We start from the raw sequence: 12993 nt of genomic DNA, 5'->3' as shown, positions 1-12993 counted from the left end.
TTTATTTTGTTTGGAAAGCAATGAAAAATTATGAAAATCTCATTTCAAGTCCGAGTTTCAATAGGCCATTAGTCAGAATCATCTAATCCAACATCTTATTAACAATTTTTGGACATGTTATGGAACTACTTGAGATAGCAATTAAAAGCAACAATGTTCAGACAGTCCTGGTTGTAAGAGGTTTTTATTTTTCCGTGTGCTGTAAGGGAGTGTGCAGAAGTGAGCCCTGGCTGCAACTGAAAACCTGGAAGTGGCAGCTATGCCTTGTTTTAGTTCCTTAGCTACTTTCAGTTGTTCTTTCTCAGGAAGGAGGAAAAATTAACTTAATTTTTTTCCACTTCTTACTTGAAACTTAAAACGTGTAACATTTTGGGAAAGATAATGAAATGCAGAGAAACGTGTATGATTATAATAAAGTTGAACAGATGCTTTACTCAAAATATTGATTTAAAACACACATTTTTATTATGACATTGTTAAATTGAGAATCTGAAACTCTTTAAATTCACACTGATTTAAGAGATTACCATCTGCAGAAAAATAAATGTACTGCACCCAAATGTAAGAGCAACATCTTTCACTCTCTATAGCTTGCACAGTCCAAGGAAGCAAAATATTTTCCACTTTATAAAAGCTTTAAAGCCGCCAGGGGAGATGTGCTGGCCTTTTCGATGCTGGAGCAGAGAGGCCTTCAGCCCACCACATGGCAAAAACTTGAGGAGAGTGGATTTTTCCAGCCGTAATTCAGCAGGAGCTCTGGCCTTGCTTCCAGCACCAGAAGTCTTAGGAGGTGACTGGGAACGCTACACACAGCTGAGGTTTTGGACTTGGATAAAGGATGAGGGTGAGGAGAAATACTCTGCACACGTCAAAGTCGTTTTCAGTGCTGATGATGCCTTTTCTCAACTTTTACCCTTAAAATGGCACTACCATGATTTTGTGTGTGTGAAAAATAACACAAAAAAGGTTTGTTTTTTTTTTTTTTCTCTGCAGGCAACATTTATTTGAATAAGAATCTTCCAAAGAAAAGATAGTATCTCTAAGTTGATTTAGCTTTTGTTTAAAACAGTATCTGGTTTATCCACTCATTCAAACATTCATGATCTGTTAATGAAGTCAGCAAATTCTCATCGTGCCCCTCGCCCCAGCTTTGGATGGAGGCGGCACGTCTGAGCGGATCAGGAGCGCGAGTCCAGGGTCAGGAGCCCAAGTCCGGGGTCAGAGCGGATCAGGAGCGCAAGTCCGGGGTCAGAGCGGATCAGGGGCGCGAGTCCGGGGTCAGAGCGGATCAGGGGCGCGAGTCCGGGGTCCGAGCAGATTAAGAGCGAGCAGGAGTCCAGGGCCAGGCTTCCGGGTTCAAACCTGAGCTCCAGCATTCCCTCTCTTCATTTTCGCGGAAAGAATGTTACTGGTGATCATGTCGTGAATCTGTTGTTTGCTGCACTGTTAGGCAGGAAACACAGGGATAAGCGTTTCTGCCTGTCAATAACCACACTTGTTGCTGCCTTTTGTGCCTTTGTCAACACAGGTACACACTAACTACATGCTAATGGGTCCGATCCGTGGAGTCACCACTATGTCAAACAATTTTCTTCTCTCTGTTTCATAATATTACTGTAATTTTATGATATTCATAACAACTGTAGTATATATTCTGGCTAAATAAGACTTTAAACATATGAGCCTTATGTTTTTAATTTAGCAAAACATCTGGGGGTACTTAAGTTGCCACATTTGCCCTCATACTTAAGTCAAATATGACTTTATCCTATTTGGGATTTGGGATCACATTATGTGATTACATACAAACAAGTAAACGTCAAACTCACCCCTAAAATTATGTACATACTTTTTAGCATTGCTTTGAGTCCTTCCTAGACCATACACATACACAGACTTATATTTCTAATCCTAATTCTAGTTTTTCCTTAGGAAGCACATTTAGTTCAAAAGTGAACTGGAGAAAAAAATAAGAATGCAAGACGTTTAAAGTCATGTCTGGCTAGCAAGATCCATGCAATGTTTTACATCCAACATTACAGCAAATATAATTAAAGACAGAAATTCTTGACATCAAAAATTCAGACCAACAGACCGTCTAATACCAAAACCTTGCAGTTATAAATACCAGTGGTGATGAAGATAAATTAAGAAGAGACAACCAAGGCTTTAGTCTTCTTCATAGAAGGCCCCAGTTTTAGTTCTTGGCAGTTGTACCTGAAAAAAGCAGTGGGAAGCTACTTCATGGCTTCATAGATCTTCTCCGATGCATTCCTGACCAGACCACAGAAGTAACCAGAAAGAGGTGCAGCCTTGAAGACAGCCCCCTCCATCTCAGGGGTGCCCAATTCTAGGCAATATTCACCCCAGACTGATGGTCTCACCCACTCACTTCTAATGAAGAGAGTATGGCCACAGTAAAGAAAAACAGGGACATGACTTTGCGCATTAGATTTTAAAATGCATGCGACTACCATCTGAGGGCTTCCCTTACTAGAGCTCTCTTTTGTGCTCTCAGATCTTATGCTGGGGAAACACATGTACCTGTTGTGAGCAGCACTGTGAAGACCTCCTTGCAGCGTGGGCAAGGACTGAAGGCCTCCTTCCAGTAGCCACGAAGGAGCTGAGCCTCATCCCATCAGCCATCTTTGTGAACTCCACACGAGGCCTCTTCTCTGCTCAATCCTCAAAAGAGAACAGGGCCCTTGCTGGCAGCCACTGCAATCTGAGGAGGGGCCTAACCAGAGTTCCAGCAGAGAAGCCCGGTGGAGAAGCGCTGTGGTTTCTTGGCCTACATGAACTATGAGATGACACGTGTTGGTTGCTCTAAGCCACAGAGTTTTAGGGGAATCCGTCACGCAGCAATCCATGATAACGCACGCTCGAAACTTCTTTGAAACTGTGCGAGGTAGAATTCTGAAGGACAGGTGACTTTCCAACTTCTCCCTCTCCTGTGAGTTTCTGAAGGTGACACAGTACTGCCAACATTAGAAAATGCATTGATGCAAATTACAGGAAAACCATTTGTGAGCCAGGATAGTCTAAGTGGTGAAGTTACAGGAGTGAATTTTTGGAAGACATCTAAGTGTTTAACCTAGGTAATGTTGTTTTCTATGTACAAAGTAAGCTGAAAATTATAATCAACCATTAAACCTGCCTGCCTCACTTTCTGTCCTGTTATGTTTGAGAAAGGATTTTAACCATTTTGCTAATGGACAGAGAATGAGACTAAGGAAAATGTGCTTATTCTTGCTATAACCACATGAAGTGTACCCAAAATGACCTTGTTTATGAATAAATAAAAAGGGGAAAACAGTATTATTTGAGCCTGTTACAAAGATATCTAAATAAAAAATGTAGAAATGTAAAAATTTATGCCGCTAAAATATTTAGGTGCAAAGGGAAAGAATGTGTTAGATATTCTCTAAAATGCAGAAAATTACTTCCAGAAACCATTGGCCGGGCATGATGGCTCATGCATGTAATCCTAGCACTTTGGGAGGCCGAGGCAGGTGGATCACCTGAGGTTAGGAATTAGAGACCAGCCTGGCCAACATGGCAAATCCCTGTCTCTACTAAAAATACAAAAATATAGCCAGGTGTGGTGATGCCTGCCTGTAATCCCAGCTACTTGGTAGGTTGAGGCAGAAGAATTGCCTGAACCCAGGAGGCTGAGGTTGCAGTGAGCTGAGATCATGCCATTGCACCCCAGCCTGGAAGACAGATCAAGACTCTGCCTCAGGAAAAAAAAAATTGTTAATAAAATATAAGAAGATATGTCAGCTAAAAATAGAGAAACCTACTGAGATGGAAATGTTGTGAAATGATAAAAGGAAGTTTTGGACAGGGCTACCGTTCCACTCAACAATCTCATCATTTGGTATTATACCCAAAGGAAGATAAATTGTTTTACCAAGAAGACATATGCACCCATATGTTCACTGCTGCACTATTCACAATAGCAAATACATGGAATCAACTGAGGCGTCTGTGAGCAATGAACTGGATAAAGAAACATTAGTACAGAGACACCATGGACCACTAACTAACTCTGCAGCCATAACGAAGAAGGAGATCACGGCTTTGCAACAACGCGGACGCAGCTGGAGGCCATGACCCCAAGCGAGTTCAGGCAGGAACAGAAAACCGAATACCACATGTCCTCACCCTCAAGTGGGAGCTGAACACGGAGTACATGTGGACATGAGGATGGGAACAGCAGACACTGGGGACCGCTGGCAGGAGGGAGGGAGGCCAGGGTTGAAGGAACCTCTGCTGGGTTCTGTGCTCATTACTCGGATGATGAGATCATTCACACCTTGAACCTCAGCGTCTTTCAGTATACCTGTGAACAAACCTGCCCATGCACTCCCTGAATTTAAAATAAAAGTGGAAGTTATTAAAGAAAGAAAGCTCTAGAATAAAACTGACATTGGCCATCTGAAAGATATTATCTATTGGATGCAGTGTGAGCATGATTAACAATGCTGCAAGCCCAGCCCGTCAGTGACTGCGACAGACAAAGAGAAGGACACGGCAGTGAGGGTTGTGCCTGAGCAGATAGGAAACTCAAGAGGAAAATGTGTGAGGCCAAGACGCACAGAGCCAGGCACGGCGGGAGGTGTCATGGAGGAGATGTGTTCTCTGTGTGTGTGTGTGTGTGTGTGTGTACACGTGTGCACATTTCTGGACAGAGAAAGAACTTCATGGGCCAAATTAATAGAAAAATAGTTACAGAAAAACACATTCCAGCAGAAGTTGTATTCAACATTCTGATAAAAAACAAAGTAATTAAAAACAGATAATACCAGATTACCTAGCAGGCATCTCTGCAACAATAAATTCCAGGAGATAAGGTGAAAGATGATCAGATAATAAGAGAAAAATACTCTATAGAACTGCCTACTAGCCAAGATGTTCAGGTGCAAAGATGAGAGGAAGTTCTCATGAGTCATGTTGACTCAGAAAACAAATTGATAAAATACTCTCCTTGAATAAGAGTTGCTTGTGGAGATAATTTGACATTGTCAGTGATACAACTGAAAATGAAGGTATTTGAACCAGTAATAATTTTAGAAAATTATTTGACAGAATCTAAGGAGGATGAACACATGCGTACCTTCTAACAGGTGCACTCCCAACATTCACTCAGTGGCAACCCATCCATTTGGTCGCCTAAAAATATGTATAAGAGACTTTTGTTCATAGCCACGATGGGGTAACTGGCAGTTTTACCCTCCTGTTTTAAACAATGATAAAACTAGATCAATATGTGAGTTAACATGAGTTAACCAAGAACCTTGAAGAATTTGAAAGAGCTGGGAAAACCAAAACAATAACAGCAAGAAAACAACCCCACAATTATCATCATAAAGTTCTCCACAAAACAATCGTAGTCTTTTAGGTGGCTTTGTGGTAGAACCTGTAATGCTTTTAGAAGTTAGTAAACATTCTGTTTGAAAACACCTATAGCCTTAGGGATATCAAAAACAATAAATGCTTGAGGTGATGAATTACCTTGATTTGGGCTTTACACATTGTATACATCTATCAAAATATCACTCTCTACCACATAAATATGTATAATTTTTATGTCAGTTAAAAATAATAATAATTTTAAAATACAACAACTGATTACCCTGGCAATAGCAACTACATTTAAGACTACAAAGACAACATATTTGCAATGGAATATTAGTAAATCGGCTCATTAAAAAATATGCATATATTATGACAAAGCTGCTTTTATTCCAGGAACAAAAGGTGTCCAGTATTAGGAAGTATATTAATACAATTCACAACTTATGATCATCTTGACAGTTTCCAAGAAAGCGTTTAGAAAGATTCACAATCTTACTTCATGAATATTATAGAGTACTTTTCCATCTTAATAGGCAATATTTATCTGAATTTCTCAGACAATATCGTAGTCACCATTGAGACTCTAGAGGCACTGGCACTAAACTTAGAGCAAAGGCCAGAGCAGCCTGACATGTTTTAGAGAATTTGATAAGAGAAGAGAAGCAAGTCGCATATAACACAAGAACTAAGAAAACAGGCTTTTGGCATTTGAAAATGGTACAGCAAGCTACGTGGAAAGCTGAAGAGATCTAAATGAAAAATTATTAGCGCAAATAAGTGAGCTAAATAACAATCTTTACATACTTGTAATAAGCATAAAATCTAATAAAACTATTCATGATAACAATTTAAAAGTATTAGGAATAACCATAACAAGAAAGTTAAAAATATTTTATCAGGAACATATAAAAATTGAGTGAAAAATGTTAAAATAAATGTAGAAGACATATCATAAGGATTTTCATTTTCTTTAAATTGACATGTAAGCATTTTTATGATTCAAATAAATTTTTAGGAGATAATGACAAAAATAACCTGCAGTTCTTCTGGAAAAATAAAATACTGTAATATTCATACTATCAAATAATTTTTAAAGTGTCTAATTAATGCATTAAAGAATGCCACAGAGGGCTGGGTGAGATGACTCATGTCTATAGTCCCAGCTACTCAGGAGGATGAGGTGGGAGGATCACTTGAGCACAGTAGTTTGAGGCTGCAGTGAGCCATGATGGCTCCACTATACTCCAGCCTGGGTGACAGAGAGAGATCCCATCTCTAAAAGTCAAGTAAAATAAAAATTAAAAAGTTTTAAAAAGCTACAGAAATAGAAAAAAAAGTCTAGAAATACATTCAAGAATAAACAGAAATTTAGTATGAAATTAAGATGATACCTCACATCAATGTGAAAAGGAGGGCTTATTTTATAAACAGTATTGCATAAAATGACTAAGTAGTTAATAATAATAATTAATAAAATGAAATTAGAATCTGATACATACCTTATATCCAAACTAAATTCCATGGGGACTAAAAATGTAAATGTTAGAAAATAAAATATAAAAGTGGTAGAAGAAAATATGGATTAATCTTTGTATAATCTTAAGTAGGAAAGACTTTTTCTATGTCTGACTCAACCAGTTATGTGATTAAGGGAAAGATTTAGGCTTGAATAGGTACAATTCTAAAGTTTTCACGTGAAAAAAAGTGAAAAATCAAGAGCAGCCTTGTAAAAAGTATTTATAAGAGAAATAACAAAGAAGGAAGAAAACAATGGACATCACGATAAAAACTTAAACGTGGCACAGGATGAGGTAATTTACTATAGAATAAATGCATATGAAACAACATATGAAAACATGTTTAACTTTACCAGTCAAAACAATGCATAGCCCAAATGTGGTACTGATTGTGATCCTGAAAGACAAATAAACACCATCATCCCAAATGCTGAAATCCTGAAAGATCAAAAATTCCTAAAGTCTAGAGTCCCAAAAATAAATCCTGAAAGATCAAAATCCCAAATGCTGAAATCCTGAAAGCTGAATTCTGGGGAAGGGGTTAGTGTGCTTTGGTTGTAGTCAGGACAGTTGCGTCCCGTTAGTTGCATCATGCTAGGTAGAGCTATTACCTTGTTATTGAATTAATTTGTGTTTGGTGAAAAATTCAGCTGAGTAGATTGGCCACTTGATATGGCAATGATGAAACTTCACTTTAAAAATGTGTCATTTGCTTGCATTGACATTCCTTCCAGCCAGTCGTCATTTGCCTGCATTGGTGTTCCTTCCAGCCAGTCGTCATTTGCCTGTGTTGGCGTTCCTTCCAGCCAATGACACTCCAGGAGCTCTTCATGAATTAAAGCCACGTTTGCCTGCAGAAGCCAGTGAAGTTACCAACCGGCTCAAAAGCAATCATGTTCAGGGTAGGGTGAGAAGATGCTTACACAGCAGTGCTGCTGTTCTATCACCAGTATTGTTTCTGCCAAATCTGTGGCCTGTCAACGAGTGCAGGCATCATGGACCTCCAGGTATCCAAAGCAACGTAAAAGCTTGGGACAGAAGGTGGGAAAATTTAATAGGAAATGTTTATGTCAGCACACATCAAATCATAGGATTTCAAAAAGAGCAGCACCACATAGAAAGTGAATGTGAACCTATTCTCCAAGGGGAGCCATGCCCTAAAAGCAAAAAGCCACCACTCATCGCAATGCAAGATTCAAAATACAGTTCATGACCGTGAAAGTCAGCCAGATCTAATGGGCTATCTCCATGCAATTGCCCATTGCCCATTCCTGTCATATGCTTCTTCATATGTCAATTTACTTTTAGTTTATCTGTTTTTTATCTATTTTTCCCCCACTATCTTAAGTTGTCAGCATAATTTATTAGAATTCACTATGTATTTCATCTTCACATCATTTCCAGTCCTGGGTGTATACATTGTGTAAAGACTTTGAGAGAGTTCTAATTTGTTTTATGCATTTTTTTTTTTTGGCAGATTTCATTTCATGAAAGTATATTATCATAATGCTGACTTGGTGTGTAAGCATTGTGCAGGTACGTAAAAACATTGAAACTTCCTCTGTAAATGAGGAGACGCCCTTTCTGTACATCTGCATTTGTGAGAGAAACTTTCTGGAGATCTCAGCTCTTTGGGCAGCTGCATGTGAGCTGGTGGTGACCCGTTGCAGTTCTGATCTCCTCAACACACTCGGGTTGTCCCTCACGGTGTTTCAGACGCCCACAGGTGTACAGCTGGGTGCCCACAATCACCAGCCTCAGCGTTACGCATTTACACAGTTCCTTTTTGACCTATTTCTTTATGAGTATAGTTCATTGGTTCATAGCTTATACCTGTGTGACTGTCATTGGTTCATAGCTTATACCTGTGTGTACCTGAATGTTTATGCTTGCAAAAATATGTTATTTTTGCCTATTTTATTATGTAAAGTGGCTTGTGAAATGTTCTGTCATGTTTTCATACCATGTCTCAAATCCCCTTTTAAAAGTGTAAATAAATGTCTTTTAAACCATTAAAAAAATTATTTTTCCAGAATTATATTTTTGGAATTTTGGTCTTTTGGGATTAACTTTCAGGATTATGGCGTTTGGGAGTGTGTCTTTCGGGACTATAGCCCAAACCCACATAAATGAAACACCTTCTTCCTGTATCCTGCTGCCTGAGTTAGAAATGTGGGGGACAAGTACATCCTCCCAATGGGGTGTGAATCCCATGGGGTGTGAATCCCATGGGGTGTGAATCCCAGTGGGGTGTGAATCCCAATGGGGTGTGAATCCCAAAGGGGTGTCAATTAGAGAACTTGTTTTAGAGCCATCTGCAGAGGTGAAACACGAGCCTCAACCCTCATGGTCCTGTCTAGGTCAGATTCTTGTCTTCAGGGCATAGATGAATCTGCTGAGACTCAGGGCTGATCTTAAAACATGCTTCACTAAGAAACTCAATTTGTAACCAAGGGAAAGGAGGCATCATCAGAGGGTAAGTGTATTCCACACTGCCTTCCTAATGCCAAGGACAGGGAGACGGCCAGGAACAGGGGAAGGGCTGGGGACCAACTGTAGACATTGAAAGACGTTCACATTCTGTTGTTGGCAGAGAAACTTCAGGAGACAAAGCACTCTTGCACTATTCTTGTAATCAGGAAATAGACATTTACGCTGGGACAAAAATAGCCCATTCAAGGAGGGTCCCAGAGCTGTGGATGGTGGCTCTGCCCGCCTGTCCTGGCTCCAGCGCTGCATGCCTGTGCTCACTGCTCATGCATCTGCTCCTGCGGCTGCACAGCCCCCAGAGGCTCGGAGCACAGCAGGGAGCAAGGGGAGCTCCCTGAAGGCAAGGGGCTTAGAGTCACTCTGCAGACACGAGGGGTCCAAGGGTGTTTAAGACCATGCGCAGTGTAGCTCCACTCAGCGGGGACAGGCAGGGTTCCCTCCCTTTAAAGCAAGCTTATCCAACTTGCACACAGCCCAGGATGGCTTTGAACGCGGCCCAACACAAACATGTAAACTTTCTTAAAACATTATGAGCTTTTTGGTGATTTTTTTCTTTTAGCTCATCAGCAGTCATTAGTGTTAGCAGATTTTATGTGTAGCCCAAGATAATTCTTCTTCCAATGTGGCCCAGGGAAGCCCAAAGGTTGGACAGCCCTGCTTTAAAGAATCTTGGGGGAAGTTGGTTACTGGAGGGAGACTCTGCCTGGGATATGGGAGGCAGAAGGGTCAAGCCCATCTCCTCTTCTCTTCCTCCCCTTCCTCTCCTTCCCTCCCCCTCCTTTCCCTCTTTCCTGGCTCCCTCCTCTCCCCTCCTCCCCTTCCCCCTCTGTTGTCCTCCTACACTCCCCTTGGGGGCAGCATCTGAGAGCTGAGCCCCCACTTCCTGTTTCTTTGCTTTTTCTGAGCTTGGGCCAAGCCTTCAAGCTCCAGGCAGAAGATGCAAGCTCTTGCTGCAGGCCCCAGCTCATAGGTCATGGAGGCTGGATGGGGCCAGACTACCGTGGGCTTCAGTCTCCCTCTCTGCTTCCTGCTCTCACCCACTTCCCTTGAGGCTCATCCTGGAGTGAGAGGGGCAGCCCTCAGGCCCTCATGCATCTGTTGTCAAGGTGCATGCTGCCTTGATAACAGATGTTCATTTGGTGTTGCCAGCTCTGCCTCTCTAACAGAACCCTGGCCAGCTCAGCTGCCAACTTCCAGGAGCCAGCGGGTGTAAGGTTTGGCAACAGAGGGCAGGGACACCAGCTGAGGGCAGAACTGCAGGTCCCTTCCCTGCCCGCCTCCACCAGCGCCAGGCTCCCAGCCACCTTGCAGATGAGCTCACTCTCCGCGCCCCGGGAAAAGTTGCCCTCCACACCCCGGGATGTCACCCAGTCTCACCTGAGAACAGGTGTAACACTGCCCCGCCTGGTTTCTTTCTGGCCACACTCAGAGCTGTGCTGAGCAGTCCCTGGAGCCCTCAGTGCATCTGGTTTTCCTTCCCACCGCTGCTTTGAGCTTCCAGGGCTGTGAAAGACCCCTCTGCTGCCCCCATCAATGCCTTGAATGGATGCAGATTCCAGAGGCTTTGTTTGGCTTTTGCGGGATGTGGAGGAGGCAGGGTGGTGAGGTGTGGGGAAGACAGTGTGTGCCCATGGGAAGAGGATGCTTCCTCCTCCAACCACGTTCCTTTGTGCCTTCTCTTCCTGTGGCTTTCTTAGGAAAGGTCTTTCTATCTCAACTTTATAAACATATTAGCCCACACTTCTAGTACTTTTAGGGTTTTAATTTTTACACTAGATTTTAAAAATTATTTAGCAACTCTTCAGTGCTGTATTAGTTTCCTCTTGCTGCTGTAACAGATTGCCTCATACGTCGGGGCTCAGATAACACTCAGATTACCTTGCAGTACTGGAGGCCAGTGTCCTGTATAGGTCTGCCTGGACTAAGGTCAGGCCAGCAGCCAGCTGTGCTGCTTCCTGGAGGCCCCGGGCAGAAGTCTTTTCCTCATTCACACTTTTGTGAAAGGCAGCTCCTTGCAGATGTAGGACTGGGGCTGTGATGTCTCTTGCTGGCTCTAAGTGAAGATTCACTCCCAGCTTCCAGAGGCTGCTGACCCTCGGCCCCCAGCACCTTCCTCCAGCTGCTCAGTGGGCATGGGGTCGGGGGCAAGCCTCATGGCACATCCCTCTCACTCAATCTTCTGTCCCTTCTTCTTCTACTGCCAAGAACTCACGAGATGACTTTGGGTCCACCTGGAAGGTCCAGGATGCTCTGCCATATCGAAGTCAGCTGATGAGCATCTGTAATGTCCATTTTCCATGTAACATGATGTGTTCACAAGTTTCAGGAATTAGGATGTGGACATCCAAGAGGGCCATTATTGTGTCCATCACAGCTGTGCCAGGCGCAGTTTCCGGCACTGGAGGTGTAGACATGACAAAGGTGGACCGAATCCAGTCACCTCAAACTCGCAGAGTTTGAGTGCAGTGGAGACTGGACAAGGGTGAAAACCTGCTACTGCTGGCCTTGGGAGGTGGAATCAAAGCTCCCTTCCCGGGGTCTGGTGTCCCACAGAATATGACGGAAGTGTCATAGGGACAGGCAGCTTTTCTGTTTCCCACCAACCATATGAGAAAATGGCCATGATCTGAGGAAGCCCAAGCAGCATTGCAGAGGCCACAGAGAGGGACCAAGGGCTCTGGCCAAGGACCTGGCTGAGCTGCTGACCAAGACGTCACCACCTTTCCATCATGTTTTGAAATGACTTTTGTGTCTTTTCTCTTTTTTAGGTGAACCCCCCAAGAGCAATAATTTCTTCTTGTTCGTTTCAGCATCTTTATTACCTTAGACAAAGGTCAGCTGCTGTTTATGTCATTGCTGAGCTTAACCACAGAGACAAGTTCTAGGCCAGTGGATCTCAGACATCTTTAAAGTGAACTCCATATCCCTGAGTCAACATATCCATGGGGAAGGGACTAGACATCCAGCTAAGCTCGTCTCAGATTCCTGATTAAAGTGGTGGTTTTAAACAACTGAGTTTTGGAGTGCTAGTTCGTTGTGCAGCACTAGCTAATTGAAAAAACTAATATTTATCTGCATTTTGGTATGTAGTAGTGAGCTAAAGATGAAAATTTATCTTTTTTTTTTTTGTAAAAAGTTAATTTTCCTAGCCCAATTCAGTAGGTAGACAATTCTTTCCCTTCTGCTTTAAAGATCATATAAAAATTTCTTATATGTTCATGGGTCTGTTTTCTGACACATTCATGTTCATTTATTATATATATTTTTGGAGCTCCTCTTGTCTAGCAAACTGCCCCTATCTTCTCTGTGCAGATGTGGCTACTTCCTTGTGTGTGCGCCCACACCCTTGTTATGCTTCTGCTAATACGATTCTAGCACTTCTCTCGCTGAATTGCAATGATCCTTTTATGTCTTTTCTTCTAGGACCTCTCAAGGCCAGCAATTATGTCTCATTTGTTTTGACCTCTCCAGGGCCCAGCAGAAAGATTTACCCATAGCAGCTGTTCAACTGTTTGTTGAGTCGAACCAAAATGGATGTTGTTTAGTCCAAGGGATCTCACACTACTGGATATTTTTGAGCAAATAAAACAGAAAATGTGGAGAAATGAAAAATGTTGCTATTTAT

At 42.2% G+C, this 12993-nt stretch overlaps 1 protein-coding gene across 1 annotated transcript; it reads left to right on the top strand.

Annotated features, from left to right (window-relative positions):
• Positions 1 to 654: 654 nt before the first annotated feature.
• Positions 655 to 10130, top strand: LOC108585290. Its single transcript, XM_031667621.1, has 3 exons — positions 655 to 966; positions 1183 to 1528; positions 7649 to 10130. The coding sequence occupies exons 1-3, from the start codon at positions 655 to 657 to the stop codon at positions 8089 to 8091; spliced, it is 1101 nt and encodes a 366-aa protein (XP_031523481.1). The 3' UTR covers positions 8092 to 10130.
• The last annotated feature ends 2863 nt before the right edge of the window (positions 10131 to 12993 follow it).

Source organism: Papio anubis, chromosome 6 (assembly GCF_008728515.1).
Source record: "Papio anubis isolate 15944 chromosome 6, Panubis1.0, whole genome shotgun sequence".
Lineage (NCBI taxonomy): Eukaryota > Metazoa > Chordata > Mammalia > Primates > Cercopithecidae > Papio > Papio anubis.
The sequence above is the reverse complement of the archived record's forward strand: the minus strand, read 5'-3'. Positions and strand labels throughout refer to the sequence as shown.